General features: G+C 54.0%; 1 protein-coding gene across 1 annotated transcript in view; it reads right to left on the bottom strand.

The window, feature by feature from the left end:
- TRABD2B (TraB domain containing 2B) overlaps window positions 1–14,201 on the bottom strand; it is a 194,179-nt gene extending 179,978 nt beyond the window's left edge. The window contains exons 1-2 of the mRNA XM_008139339.3: window positions 14,100–14,201; window positions 11,488–12,048 (exon numbers count right to left, since the gene is read on the bottom strand). Coding sequence (XP_008137561.2) covers window positions 11,488–12,048; window positions 14,100–14,201 — 663 coding nt within the window. The remainder of the gene's footprint in view (window positions 1–11,487; window positions 12,049–14,099) is intronic.
- Window positions 14,202–15,010: the final 809 nt, after the last annotated feature.

The following is a 15,010-nucleotide window of genomic DNA, read 5'->3' as shown; positions in this document are numbered from 1 at the left end:
TCAGGAATTTCCTATGATAAACCCTTAGACATAACAGGCCCTCACAATGGCTCCCGTGGGAAAGGAAGGTATAGGCCTAGTAGAGGGAGGGCCAGGCACACCCTCTCATATCCCCGGCCTGGCACGTTGGCTGAACAGTCAGTCTCCTTTCCTCCAGGCGAGGCCTTTCCCACTCCCACATCCAGGGACCCCAATCCTCATCAACCGCATCAAGAACCCCGCTTGCCTTTCTCACCACCCTCTCCACAAAACTATAATGATGGAGCAGAATAATGTAAAACCACCTGCAAGACCACCAGCAGGCATGGGGATGGTGTAGTCCTGGGGCCACTGGTCATCCCAGTCAAGGGCAAGCACAGTGACCAAGTATCACCACTGAGGACCCAACAGGTCTTCATGTACCCCCCTCCCCCATGGCCCATCTGCTCTTCAAGATACATCTCAGCCCCCACAGACATCTGGTGCTCAACAATGTCCCTTAATCCAATAGATGCTGTAGCCACCCAGCAGGAAGAATCCACCAGGACCACTGGGAGTCTGAGCACTGCGGGGAAGGGGTGTAGTGGGGGGAAACCGGTATAGTCCTTTCTAGGTGTCCCCAAGGGGGTTGGGAGGAAGGACAGTAATGCATGTGAAAGACTGAAAATTGCAAACCGAGATGCAGATGGGTGGAATTATCATCGCCTATTAAGCTTTTGTCTCTTCTCAAACTCAGGGCTGAGCAGCTCAAGAAAGGGAAGCCTCGTGAACAAAGGCTAAAGGATGAGCCAGAGAGATTTCCAAAAGGCTTTTTCCACCGGAATCTTCCTTTCTATAAAGGGCTTTCAAATGGGACCTGAGGCTTAATTTGCCAACTGCCTAGAAGGGGCATTAAGTCCCCAGGAGACAAAACTGGCTGGAAAACTTTAAATAACCTTAATAGGAAGGAAACAGGTAAGCCCTTTAAACAGACAAGGGTGGGGGGAGGCCTTGCCTTTTATCTTTGCACTGTACCTTCCTGGGGCAGGGCTGGCCGTGGAGATGGGAGCTTGGCACTTCCCCAGGTGCCAGCTTGCAGGCCCGCCTGCGAGGTCCCAGTGGGGTCGCCAGCCTGGCCAAAGGGTGGGCAGAAAGGCACGCTGCTCTTTCAGGAAGGATCACTGGTGCTGGTGAAATCCAGTTCAATCCAGGGAGGCAGAAGAGCGGCCACGTGGCCTGAGCAGAGCAGACCAGCTGGGAGACGGGCCTGGCACATCTCTGCGCTCTGTCCAGAACGGCGCCCGCCGGGCAGAGGCGGAGGTGTGCAGACAGCAGGCAGGTGGTTTCATTCAGCCTCAGCTTGCCACAGCCCATGCACCGGGCCAAGCTGAACTTCGGAGAGTCTGCACCACGCCACTCCTGGCTCTGGTGGAGACACCCCCAGTCTCCTGGGCCTAGAACCCCTCAGCATTTGCCTGCTAAGTTTTACTCCTTCCGTTCTCAGCTTCACCTGCGCTTCCTCCAGGAAGCCCTCCCAAACCTCCCCAGGACTGGGGAGTGTGCTGTCTTCTGTGCTCCCACAACACACTATTGGACCCGCAGGCCGCCCTCATCCTGCCACAATGCAAAGCACCTCTGCCCATTCCCACCCCACCCAGAAAGGGAGCAGCTGGGAGCAGCAGGCATCTTGTTCCCTGTTCTTCCTCCAGCACATAGCCCAACTTCTGGCACACAGTACGAACGAAAAAACATTCCTTCACTTGTAGTAAAACGATGCTAATTTAAAGACACACTGGTAACTATGAACTAGCGTTTCCTGAGTCTCCTAGGTGTATGGCATTGCACTACTGCAGGGGTCCTCAAACTTTTTCAGCAGGGGGCCAGTTCACTGTCCCTCAGACCGTTGGAGGGCCGGACTATAGTTTAAAAAAAACTGTGAACAAATTCCTATGCACACTGCACATATCTTATTTTGAAGTAAAAAAACAAAACGGCAAAAGCACCCGCATGTGGCCCGCGGGCTGTAGTTTGAGGACGCCTGCACTACTGTATACTAATCAGTCCTCACAGCAATCAGATGAGACTGGCTCGTGAGGAAACCGAAGCAGGGAAAGGGCAGGTAACTAGCCCAAGGTTACTTACACCCCCAATAAGTGCCATGATTCCGGGCACTGAAGGGGTGCTGGGCTGTGGAAGCACCCCGACCCAGCTGAGTCAGCACCATGCTGTGTAAACTTATTTGACTAGTTCTTGGTTCAAAGGTAGAATCAGGCCAGGATATCCCTCTGAATGAGGGACATGGGGTAGGAGTTTTATGCAGAGGACACAGGCTCAGAAGGAAAGAGCAAATGAGAAGTAAACTGTAATGTTTCCCCTGGCCCTTCCTGACCCAATGGGAAGAAAAGGGAGACCCCAAAGCAAAGAGGTGACAGGGTGTCAGCAGGGAATACTGGCACTGTCTGCAGGGGAGGAGAATGGTGGTCCGCACTGATCTGAAAGCCTGCAGGGTCCCCCAGGGAAGCCCCCTTGCCTAGCCAGGGGGGGGGGGGATCAGACTCCAGCATCAGGTGCCACCGCAGAGACTGCACAATCCTAAGGCCCCAGGCTGTCATCCAGAGATGGCTTCAGGGCTCTGACCTGTATGGACCTTGTCTGGTGACGTTCAGGCTCTTTTCAAGGGTACTCAGGCATTCAGTGTGACCCAGGTACATCTCATCTACTGCTGTGGACTGAATGTGTGTGTCCCGCCCACTCATATGTTGGAGCCCTAACCTCCAATATGAAGCTATTTGGAGATGGAGACTGTGAGGTAATTAGGTCTAAGGAGATCATGAAGGTGGAGCCCTGGTAATGGGATTAGTGCCCTTATAAGAACAGAAACCAGTGAGTTTGCTCTCTCTCTGTTTCAACTCATACCTCTATACCTCTCTCTCTCCACCCTTCCCAACCTGGCCATGTGAGCACACAGTGAAAAGACAGCTGTCTGCAAGCCACAGAGCTCTCACCAGAACCCAACCGAGCTGGTACCCTATTGCACACTTCTAGCCTCCAGAATTGTGAGAAAGTAAATTTCTATTGTTTAAGCCAATCTATGGTATTTTGTTACGGCCGTCAAGCAAACTAAGATACCCACTGATCCTTTCAAAACACAATGCAACTTTGCAATATATACAAATATACCATCATTGCATTATACATCTGAAACTAATATGTTATGTCAATTATACCTTGATAAAAAAAATTAAGGAACCCCCCCACACCACCACCACCATGCTAAAAAGCAATCACATCATTATATCTAAACTCAAACTGCTGAGTTACTAGTATGATCAGCCCATAGGGAAGTGCAATCTGTGACTGTGAATAAAGCGCTATAAATGGCATTTGTTTGAAGAGTCCAGACTTTTATTAATCCTCACCTGAGGATATATTTTCCATTGATTTTTTTTTTTTTTTTTAGAGAGAGTGGAAGGGAGGGGAGAGACACAGAGAGAGAAGCATTGATGTGAGAGAGACACATGGATTGGTTGCTTCCCACAGCTTCCCCCGACCCCACCCCAACCAGGGCCCCGAATTGAGCCTGCAATCCAGGAATCAAACCTGGGACCCTTCAGTCCGTGGGCTGACACTCTATCCACTGAGCCAAACCGGCTAGGCAAGAGGCCAGTCTTTTAAAGTGGACTGACTGCCCTCAGGAACCTTTGCTGCTGCAGAGGAGTGAGAATTAGCCAGAAAATAAAAACTGGGAAGGTAGAGGGAACAGCATAAGCAAACAAATGGAGGCATGACCAAGGTTTGTGTGTGAGAGGCAGGGAGGGAGGGAGAACCAGGACAGGCCACATCGCTACAGCCCAAACCAAAGTAGCAACTAATGGGTCAAGTTAAACATTTAAAAATGAAAACAAAGTGGGAGGGTGGGGTGAGCCCGGCGAGGCTCATGTGTGCTCTGGGGAGTAAAGAGGATAGAAAAGAGGCCTTTGTTTGCAAGTAAGTGATGAGGAAGAGCAAACAACCAAGTGTTCAGGCTGGAGAGAGAGCACTCCAACAGGGACCTCTGGATGCTGCAGAGCCCCGACCAAATGGGCCAACGTCAGTGCCGAGCTCGCTACACGGCTCCGGTGGGAAGTCGAAGGGCTTTTCCGTGCATATGGAGGCCAAGGTGCAGCCTGTGTTTAACAACCAAAGCTGCCAACACCCCAACCACAGAATGCACCACAAAGCCCCAACTTCAGACCTGGAACCCCTTCAGTCTAATTTTGCAGTCAATTGTAAGCATATTTTAAACTAGGTTTCGAATCTGGGTCTATTAGGAAAGAAAAGACTGCCCCAGTAATCACTGTAATATAAACTAAAATACATAAGTGCTGAAAGAATGTCATAAAATGTCATAAAAAGTTCCCAGAGGGGGAAGAATAGATGTGGCTGGGGCATCAAGCAACGCTTGGAACCAAGCCTTCTCAAGCAGATTGGATTTAGGAGCATTTGGGAGGACTTCCTGGAGGAGGTGCAGCTTTGAGCCGAGCCCTGAAAATCTCATAGGATTCAAAAGCAGAAGAGAAAAGGAGGAAATTCCTCGAGAGGGAGGGGCCCGGCACAAGCAACAGTGCTTCCAGGCTCGGGGCAACAGTGTTGTGTTCCAGCGGCTACAGGGCACAGATGTAAAAGCCTGCGGATCCTGGAGGAGCTGCTCGGCGAGACAGCTTGGCAGCCGCCAAGCAGAGCTGAATGCTGGGCCACCGGCTGCCTGTGGATTAAGTGGGCGGACAGAGAGCCAGTGATGGGAGATAAAAGGGAGTGAAGTGGATAATATTTAGAAGCAAGCTTGAGGGGGAAAGAACGTCGGCAGCTTGGCTGGCAGGCCGCGGCGCACGTCGCATTCTTTAGTTTCCTCCCTCGGAAAGCTGCATTACCAGGCGACCTCTTCCTGGCTTTCAGAGATGTCCAAATGGGAACTATTAGCAAAGGCATGCTCCCATTTTTATCTCCGTCACAAAATGCTTCACCGCTCAGGCTTCCCGTCCCGGGCCTGCCATTGGCTGGCAAGTGTGTTCCGGGAAGCAGATCAATGGGTTTTCGGACCGGGCTTCTTGGAATTCTTGAGAACGGGTCCCTTCCAACTCTAAAATTTTAGAAGTCTGTCTATGAGCTGAAAATTCTTCAAAGCTGAGAGGCTAGGATTTCATAATGTGAAGATTCTTCGAATCCCAAAGTGCCTCTAAGCCGAACATTCTAAGATTTCACCATTCTTAGTTTCCCTGAGCCTCTGAGTCCTAGCTTAGGATTCGGAGATTCTGTAATTCTGAGAGATTTCATCCTGCAAACGTCTAATTTTGAGACTAGAATATTTCGTGACATCTTGGTCACCTCTCGCTTTCTCTCTCCTTCCACAGAGGCACCTAAGCCATCCTGCGCATCTGCTCCTGTGTTTGTTCCCACCCCCCCACTCCTCTATTGTGTCAGTATGTGAAATCTTAAAGTCTGAGTTAACCAGCTCAGAGAGAGCTGACACGGCCTGCCAAGCCAGCAGGGGCGCTCTGCAAACAGCTCTCTGGGCACAGAAAGAATCTAATACGCATACTTAGGGGTTGATGCTAACAGGTCCCCCTTCCTGTTAGGGACTTCCACGCCATGTGCCAGGCATTTGTTGAGAAGCTCCTAACCACAGGGCTCTGTGTGGGAGACACAATAGGGGTGGCAGGCTACAGAGCACACAGGGTAGAGATGGGCCGGAGGAAGCCAGCTTCCCAGCCCAGGAGCTAGAGTTACACGGTGCACACTGGAGTCACACGGTGCACACTGGGTCAGCCTACACTGAGGGACTCTCACTCTGCGGATGACTTCTGGGGAGAAGAGGACTCTGCATGGTCTGAGGGGTGCCCTGCTGCCTTGGGGAGGTGTCTGCTCCCTTACTCGGGAGGGCACATAGATTTGATGGGGAGCCACCGGTAGGGATTATGGCTGTGGACTAGAGGGACCATTGGTCAGTGCTGTGGTAACTGCCATGGGGGCTCAAAGAAGACGGAGGACTTGGGAATGGCCATTTTGGGAGAATGGGAAATGAGACAGGTTCTGAAAGATGGGGACAGGAAGGGAAAGGGAGGACAGGGTCTCCATGAGGTGTGGAGAACCAGGACACGGGAGAAGCTGATGCACAGGCGCTCCGACCTCGGTTTCCACAGATGTCTACAAGGACTAATGATGCCCACTCTTCCCAGCTAGTCAGTGAACTCTCTGCGGGAAAAAGTAGGCTGTTCCCAGGTCTCTGCTCCCAGCATTGCACTGGTCTAATACTAAGGTACTACGGTTGAATGAGTGAGAAAGTGAGGGAGAGGAGTCCTAATGGAGGAAAAGGCTCCAGGGCTGGGCAGGTGTCCAGCAGACTGTGCTGCGACAGGCTGGGCTCTCTCCGCTCTGCAAACTGCAGCGGGAGACAGCAGGATCACCCACCAGAACCAGCAGGCTTCCGGGCAAGCAGGTATCAGCAGCAGCCCGCCAGAGACTGCCAGTCCCTCCCAGCTGCGGAGAACACAGGCTCAACATCTCAGGGTGGCTCAGGGTCTCCAAGATCTGGGGCCAAAGACGAGCACCGCAGAAATGAGAACTGGGCCAGCCCTGGGAATCATACAGCCCACACTCTCGTGGGACAGAGAGACAACCTAGGCCCAGAAAGGGAAAAGGCCTAGCCCAGACTCACAGGGAAGGTAGGAATGGGGTCAGGGCTGGAGCCTACTTTGTATCTGAACAACCCACTTGATGATTTTCATATTTTGTGACCTTGTAGGAAGGCATGGAGCTATTAAAGTTCAAGGAGGGGGCTCCTCACGTATGCAGTCCATTCATTTATTCATTCATTCATTCATTCAACAGTGCTGCATGGTGGAAGGAAGGGAAGCAGCAATAGTCATATAAATGGTTCTGACCATTCATTCATTCTCTGAATACTTATAGAGCACCTAATAATATGTGTTGGGCCTGCAGGGTGCAGATATAGGAGCTCTGACTAGAAACCAAGAAAACTCTCCCTTATTTAACTGTGCCTGCTTAGGGGTGCCATCCTCACAGTGGTCCCTTGGAAAGCTGGGGATGTCTTTGAGAACTCTAATTTTAGAACCACCTGTAGATCCAACTTGTAAGCCAGTAGAAAATCAGTGTGAGCACTTTTTAATTAATTTTTACATGCCCTTGACCGGAATCTGGGACCCTTGAGTCCGCAGGCCGACGCTCTATTCACTGAGCCAAATATATATATATATATTTTTAGCAAGATATGACCATCTCTCACCACTCAAACACACCCCCAGATAATGCCCTCTAACTATTAAAAACAAAAATCCCGTCAGCTCTCACATGCCTAAGAAACATGGACTCTGGCATCAGACACACCCAAGTTTGGACCCTGAATCTGCCTGGCCTGGTTGTGTAATTACAGCCAAATGACTTAACCTTTTTAAGCCTCAATTTACTGTCTGAGGAAGAGAGATGATGATACGTCTTGTCACATCTCTGTGAGGTTGAGAGATGATGTACTTACAAGGTCTAAGGTAGCGCCCTGTACAGAGACAGAGCTCAATAAATGGTGACTTTATGGTTTCTAACTCCCTAGTGAAGGGGCTGTGGAATTTTACATACGTCTTGGATAACCTTAGCAGCCATGCCCAAGTGTTTAGGCTTTGCACACCCTGGATGGGTGACATCGCATGTTTGTTAAAATAAAGTACAGAGTGGCAGGGTCCTCGTTTTCTCATTATGCCTCAGAGAATCACATGACTTAGAGGGCCTCTCAGGCAGCTCCTCACCAACTGGTGGGGCGGGGCGGGGACTGAGGCCCCCTAGAGGGAGAGGGAGGTCTCCTAATCAGCCCTGCAAGTGAGTGGCAGCCGGTACCAGTCCCTGGAGGCAGCTGACGGAACTGATTGAAATCTGCAGGTCCCAAGACTGTCACAAGATCTGGACTCAAGCTTCAGGTACCCACAGGCCCCTGAGGGCAGGGGCCAGCACCATTCCTTATGACTCCAGCTTTACTCTGTGCAACACAGGATGGGCAGTGGACACGGCTGCTAGGAGAAGGGGCTGACAGGGCAGAGATGAGGCTTCCCTCCTCTTCCTTTCTCAGTCCCGGAGCCGGCCCAGACTCTTGCCCTCTATCTAGGTAGTCGTTTCACCCTCTCAGTAACCTCCCGCATGTAGAGTCTTCTCACGTCCTCCCCAAACCAGCTCTATTGTGAAAGACTGGTCACTAACTGCCCCATTTGACAGGCAGGAAAACCAGTTATACACAAATCATTGGCTTTCAAGCCAGAGGAGGGACTGAAATCTAGAGGCAAATCTCCTTTCAGCCCACTCGGCCGAGCTGTCTGTAACACATCAGGGAAACCGTTACAGGACCTGCCTTCACCATCCCTGCTTTGGCCCCATGGCCAAAAGAAATCACTTCTCCATAGGTAGACATTTTCTAAGCAGTAAACTTTTAAGCCCTCAAGTCCTAAAAGGGAGAAAGAAGCGGAAGAAAGGACTGAAGGAAGGATTACAAGAGGATACCAAGTGCCTAGTTATATGGGTGGCAGGAAGCGTGCATCCTTCATCGAGAGCCAGGCAGACTGGTTCTGTTCCTTATTAGCCACGTGACCTTGGGCAAGTCACCCAACCTTTCTGACTGCCCACCTTAGAAAACCACGGGGCTGTGAGAATCCAACAAAATGGAAAAGCATACGGGGCTTCCTGCAGAGTGCCAGGCACGTGGAATTGATTATAGCCGTCCCATGGAATGTCAGGGCTGGAAGGGACTTGGATGATGACCTAATCCTGGTGTCTCATTTCACAGAAGGGAAAAACAAGGCCCAGAGAGGGAAACTGACTTGCCCAAGGTCACACAGCAAACTCAAGGTGATGTTGGGGCTCGCACACTTTGTTTATATTAAAATCACAGACTAGGGCCAATGAGCCCAATCTTCCAAGCTGTGCAAAGGTGGAAGAAACTTTTTCAGTGGTTCCCCAACCCATGGAGTTCCAAAACATAAGCTTCCTTTCTCCACTGAGCCAGGAAAAAAAATGTGGCATTTCGGCCCAGAAGAAAATATAAAAATTTGAAAAATACTCAAATTAAAATCCCAGGTCTTAATAAAAAGGCACTCTCATTTAAGGCTACTATTTCCCGCCTTCCTCTCTCATTACTCCCCCCGCCCACCAAAAAATATTTTGCAATAACAGTAATGCTGAAAGGAAAGAAAAAATAAAAATCTGATGCACTTAACAGATATTTTGGTACAATAATGCATCACAGATGTTCATATCAAACTGTGCACACGCGCATACAATTTTACTGAGAAGGCTGTTGCATTTCTGACGTTGGGGTGGGGGACCCCGAACAACCCCATCCACCCAAGCTCTGGAATCCCTCCCTTCCCAGTTAGCCCACAGCAGCTCATGGGGATGGAGGAGAGATTTCATCACCTCACTCCAAAATGATAACAGGACAAATTGGCGGGGGCCGGACACTCTGGCAGGTGGTGAAGGGTGTGGAGATTAGGGAACCAAGAGGAGACCTGTTTCCTTTTGTTTGGGACTGGCTTCCTGCAGCCCTCTTGACGAGCTGGACCCAAGAACTGGGTTCAGAGCGGGCCCAGGCTGGAGATGGGGTGGGCGCGTTTGTGAAACCAGAGACTGGAGTCCGTTTGATCTTCAAACATGGGCTTTGGAGACTGTCAGCGGGCTCCTCGCTGGCCGATGAATGGCTCTCAGGAACTTTTCCTAAAACATAACCTCACACACTTCCCAGCAAATGTTTGCAACCTACCAAAGCCGTCATTCGGTTGAACAGCAGTGTTTCCAGACCCCGAAGAAAGATAGTTTTGTTGTTTTAAGAGAGACAGATTAAAGCCAGGGGCTGTTTAACCAGGGGGTTGGTGCGCTCCCTTCAGCGCTCGTGGATTCCTCTGTGGTTGGTACAAAGAGGGTGTTGAGATGATGGTGGATCCCCCACCTCCCCAGCCTAAAAAAGATATCGAGGCCAGACATGAGGCCTCTGAACAGAGGGGCCTCCCACAAGCCCGCCTCCTCCAAAATGAGAGGGGCGGCGAGCGCTGGGGAGCCCGACACAGATAATATCAGCTCCCGAGGCTGGCAGGGGAAAGTCACTTCAGAGGGAGAAAGCCGGTATGTTCAGAGGAATCAGCGCGGGGCCAGAGAATGCACAGGATTTTCCCCCGTGGAGAAGGAGTCAGGCGTAGTCAGAACCCTGCGGGGCGTGACTAACTGCCCCAATATTCCTGCCACCAGGGCCCTCTGGGTAAGGACTCCACAATTATGGGAGAGCCAGCAGGAGGACCGACAAACCCGCCTTTCATTTGGCCGGCAAATCAATCTGGCTTCTTACCTCCCTGGGGACAATATTGCATTTCCCCTGGAAAAACAAAGGCCAGAGATCTCTGAAGGGGGATCAGTTTCTGCTGCTGTTTCCCTGGTGAAGAGCTTGCAACATCCCAGGAGCAGCGAGCAGCTCTGGTCCCAGTGGTAGCGGCTAGCCTGGCCAATGTATGGGGCCGTCTCCGTCACAGAGGAGCCTGTCTCCCAGGGCCACGCCTCACGCCTCACTCCTCACTGGGGCATCGGCCCAAGCCCCATTCCGGGGCCTCCGTGCAGAAGCCACCAGCCCTGATGCGAGCCCCCATCCCAGGCAGACAGCCTGCTCTCGAGGCGCAGATGTGAACTCATTGTTCCCAGGGCCTCCGAGTTGAGTTTGGGGCCAGTGAGCGGCGAGTGACCTCTGCCCATGGAAACAAGGGCTTTTAATGACTTCTTGCTGGATCAGGTCTCTGGCAGCCCGAGACTTTAAACCTCCTCGGCCCGTCCCTTCTCCCTGCCTCCACTCCTAGGTTCAGGAATCAGAACTGTCAACCTTTAAGTGAACACATTTCTCTGAAATTATTAACCCCAAAACTATCCTGGCTGGCTTTCTCCCAGCCTAGGGAGGCAGTCCGAGGGTCGCCTGGAGCTTCGCTAAGGTCCGGAAAACGACAGCGCTTCGCATCAACAGCAAGCCAGAGACACCAGGCCCACTCACCACACCTGCCCTGCCCCCAGGCCCAGGCACCAGGCCTCCCTCTCAAGTCCTCTGTTTACTCGCTGCTGCCTGGATGTGCCCACACAGCAGCCTCAGGACAGCCTCTTGATCCTGAGATCCGGGCCTCGAAGGCAAACGGTTCAGCTCCCTCTTTTTGTTTTTCATCACTCTGATGCTCCCAGGGAAATTCTTTCTGCTCAGGCAAGCACGGCCGGTGGGGAGTGTATATCCCCGACAGGTAACACCACTGAGCGGGAAGCCAACACCCGAACTCTTACCCCCAAATCCAGCACATACCAGTTTTCCCTCAGACCACCCCAAACGCAGCTGGAGAGCCGCTCCCCGGTCCCAAAGACCCTCTCTCTTTGGGGGAATGGCAGGCCCTGGCTGCCAGAGAAGGAAGACCATCAGAGAAGAAGACCAAGGGGCACGGGGGCTCCCAGCTCAGGGCCCAGGGGCCGCGTGCTTACCTGGGAGAAGTTGAGCCCATTGAGGGGATGGCACTGCTCCTCCACCCGCTCCACGGCCCCAGTGCTCTTCCTCATCTTCTCCGCCTGCTGGGCCAGGTAGAGGTCGAGCACGGGCACGCCCCGGGAACGCACGTCCGTCTCCGTGAGCGAGTTCACCATCAGCATCACCCACACGGGCCTCTTGCGCTCCCAGTTGCCCGCGATGGCATTGAACAGGTAGTCAGCGTAGAGCCCCTTGCCCCTCTGTGCAGGCGTCATCCACGAGGGCATCATCAGTTTCACGTAGTCCAGGTGGCGCTTCAGGCGCCAGTAGAGCTCGCGGGGCAGCACGTCCTGGAGGTTCTCCCCGTGGGGCAGCAGCTGGCAGCTGGCCAGCGCCGTGATGGTGTAGGGGTCCGTCAGGTCCAGCTCGAAGTAGACACGGGCACTGGCCTGGAAGGCCGCCTTGGAGTTGTCCGGGATGAAGTCCCAGACGCGGGTGTAGGGGACGTGGATGGTGCCAAACAGGTAGGCCGGGGGGTCACGCCGAATAGTCCACAGAAAGGAGTTGAGGTCCCTTTGCTGCAGGAGGAGAGGAGAAGGAAGGCAGTGAGGCTGATGGCAGCAGAGTAAACCAAGGTTAACACAGAGGGGGCAGGAGGAGGTGGGGATGGCAGGCAGACACCTACATGGGGCCACGGGAAAGAGCAAGGGCTTTGGAAGCTGAAATACCCAGAGACAAATCCTTTGCTTTGTCTTAGCTGTATGATCTTGAGCACACTGCTTCACTTCCCCAGACTCAGTTTCCCCATCTGTAAATGGGGGTGGGGGGGGTGAGATAAGCTACCTCAGGGGTCAATGGGAGAATAAAAACACACAATATATCTAAATGAGCCCTAAGAGCAGTGCCAGGCGCAGAGGAAGGGGCAATGAAGGAAGCTCTCGTTATGATTAGCTTTCACTGTTTGTGCCAAGGTCTGCCACACCACCTGAGAACATTCAGGCTTGGGCCAAGCCAAACCTTCACCAGTGGCGTGTTTCATGGGGAGGGTGGGGAGAGGGGGAGTAAGAGTCCTGCTCTGGTAAGAAGGGAGGAAGTCATATAACTGAAATCCAACCAGTAGAAGATACTTGCCAAGAGCACTTTGAAAGCAGAACACCTATTAAAAATAGCACACCTATTTAAACAGCGACTTCCCATTCATCAGGGTGGATACAGTTTTCTTTTTGGAGGGCAGATCTGGGTGTCAGCTACTCTGCTCCACCAGCTGAAACCACAGATGAGAAAGTGCTTTAAAAGCTGCAGGCTAAGTGAAGTCTCAGGCCCTGGCCTAGGAGAGGAGGATGCCATAGAATCGGAACCAAGAAATGTACGTAGTCTGGGTGTTTGCGGGCTGCTCCCCTAAATAGGTGCACCTGGCCTCCAACCCTATTCCCTGTCATCTATGACCTAAGCTCTGACAAGAGTGTGTGTTAGGGGTGAACCCCGAGGGGCATGGAAACAAGGGTCATTTCTCCAGATCCAGTTTAGGGTCAGGGGTTAAGGGGCATGAGAAAGCAACTGTCATTTCTCACAGGCCAAGTCATTTTCCAACCAGAAAAATCCCTGGACTGTCTGTCCACGTGGCACCTGCAAACTTTAGGTCAACTCAACGTTTCTCTAGCTGATTTTAGCACAGTGGAGAGTATGTTTCAGGGTGGGTGGAGGAAATGGCACCTTACTTTACTAACAACCAACAACTGTAAGTCCCAGAATACCGGAGATACAGGCTGGCTCTGAGCACCCTGCAGGTCACCGAGCTCCGGGTGTCAGCAGGAGTCAGGACGACGGACGTGCACCTTGTCCAAGGTCAACTACCTTTCTAACAAGGCAGTGAGTGAGGACCCTACAAAATCATCTCCTGCTCGCCTGGCCCCCAATCCAGGGTTATTTTCAATGTATTAATTTACACGTTGAGGGGGTATACTGAGGGAAATCATGAGATTCCTTGGTTTGGAAGGAAAATGAGGAGAACCAATAATTACTCAACCCCCAGGAAATATTAGGACAGCATCTATTTCCTGGCACTGCTTTTCCTGTCCTCTGAAATAGGGCATTTGGAAGAGTGGGTGCTGGGGTCTGGGTTGGGAAGGGAGAGAAAAGTGGAAAACTGCTTTAGGGAAAAAGTTTGCCTCAGGTCAGAGTGGAGAGCAGGGGATCCAGGGAGGCTGGGAGGGGGCAGCGTGTGAATGAGAGAGAAGGGTTCGATGGAAATCAGAGGAAAGACGGCAGGGAATGGTAGAAACGGTCACAGTAGGCAGAGAGAAAACCGGAGGGTAAAGACAGGTTAGAGGCAAGAAAGTAGGGAGTCCAAGGGGCGCAGAGGATCCATCCAAGTAGGACTAAAAGTTGAGGAGAGCCCAAGAGCGTCAGTGTGAGCTGGAGGAGCGGCGAGGGAGCGCCCATCCAGGCTCCGGGCGGAGCTGGAGCCGGGGCGGCAGAAGCCGGGAAGGGCGCCCGAGGCAGCACCTGGCGGGCGGAGGTGGAGCGGGTGGGCGGAGGTGGGTGCGGAAGGCAGGACCCCAAACCATCGTCCCCACGGGGCTGCAGTGCCCGGGAGGCCCCGAGAGTGGCCGGGCAGGCGCTCGCTCACCGATCCGGGCGGCCGACACTGTCCTCCGTCCAGGGGTTGCGGGCGGGCGCGGGCGGTGGCGAGGAGGGCGGCGAGCAGCGGCCCCGCCAGGGCGGCGTGCATCCTGCCGGGGCCCGAGGGCGCGGGGGACCCTCCTGGGCGGCGCCCCCTCTGCGGGGCGGGGAGCCCCCAGCTGGGCACCAAGGTTCCTCTGGAGCGCGGGGCTCGCTGCGGGATGCTGGGAGCCCTCTGGGGTGTGGCTGGATGTCCCTGCCGAACCTGGGGGTCTCTCGGGGGCGGGGCTCCGTCAGTTGGAAGTGGGGTACCCGCTGGAGCGGGGGCGGGGCCCCTCACCAGGGCACGCAGCCCCGTCCGCCTAGCCCGGGGTTCTGAGAGCGCGCGGGGGTCCAGGGCGCGCAGAAGTCCCGAGCTGCGTCGCGGTCCAGGGCGTGCGGGACTCCTGGGGCGGTACTGGGGTCCCGGCGTGCGGGGTCCGGGATTATGCTGGGGACCTGGGGTGCGCAAGGTCCCAGGGGTGCGCCGCGCTCCAGGGGCGCGCAGTGGGACAAGTGCGGCAGCGAGCGCGGCGGGGGCGGGGGGTCTGATCTGTGCGCCCAGCTGCCCCCGAGCCGGGCTCAGAGGGGCGGCGGACGGCCGCGCGGCCGCTGCCCGGGCTCCGCCATGCTGCTCCGCGGCCGGGAGGGAGGGAGAGAGGAGGGCGGGAGAGCGGCGCGGAGCCGGGCCGGGCGGGGGGCTGGGGCCGCCGGGGCGGGGGGAGGGGAGGACCCGGCGCGGGACGCGGGGGGCGGGGGGCCGCGCCGGGCCGGGCCGGGCCGCAGGGAGTCCGGGCGTGCTCCGCGCCCCGGCGCGGCGAGGCGGGGTCTGATGGGCATGGCAGGCGCTCGCTCTCTCTTCTCTTGCTCCCTCGCTCG

This window comes from Eptesicus fuscus, chromosome 9 (assembly GCF_027574615.1).
Source record: "Eptesicus fuscus isolate TK198812 chromosome 9, DD_ASM_mEF_20220401, whole genome shotgun sequence".
Classification (NCBI taxonomy): Eukaryota; Metazoa; Chordata; class Mammalia; order Chiroptera; family Vespertilionidae; genus Eptesicus; species Eptesicus fuscus.
Note: the sequence above shows the minus strand (reverse complement) of the source record. Positions and strands in the feature narration are given on the sequence as shown.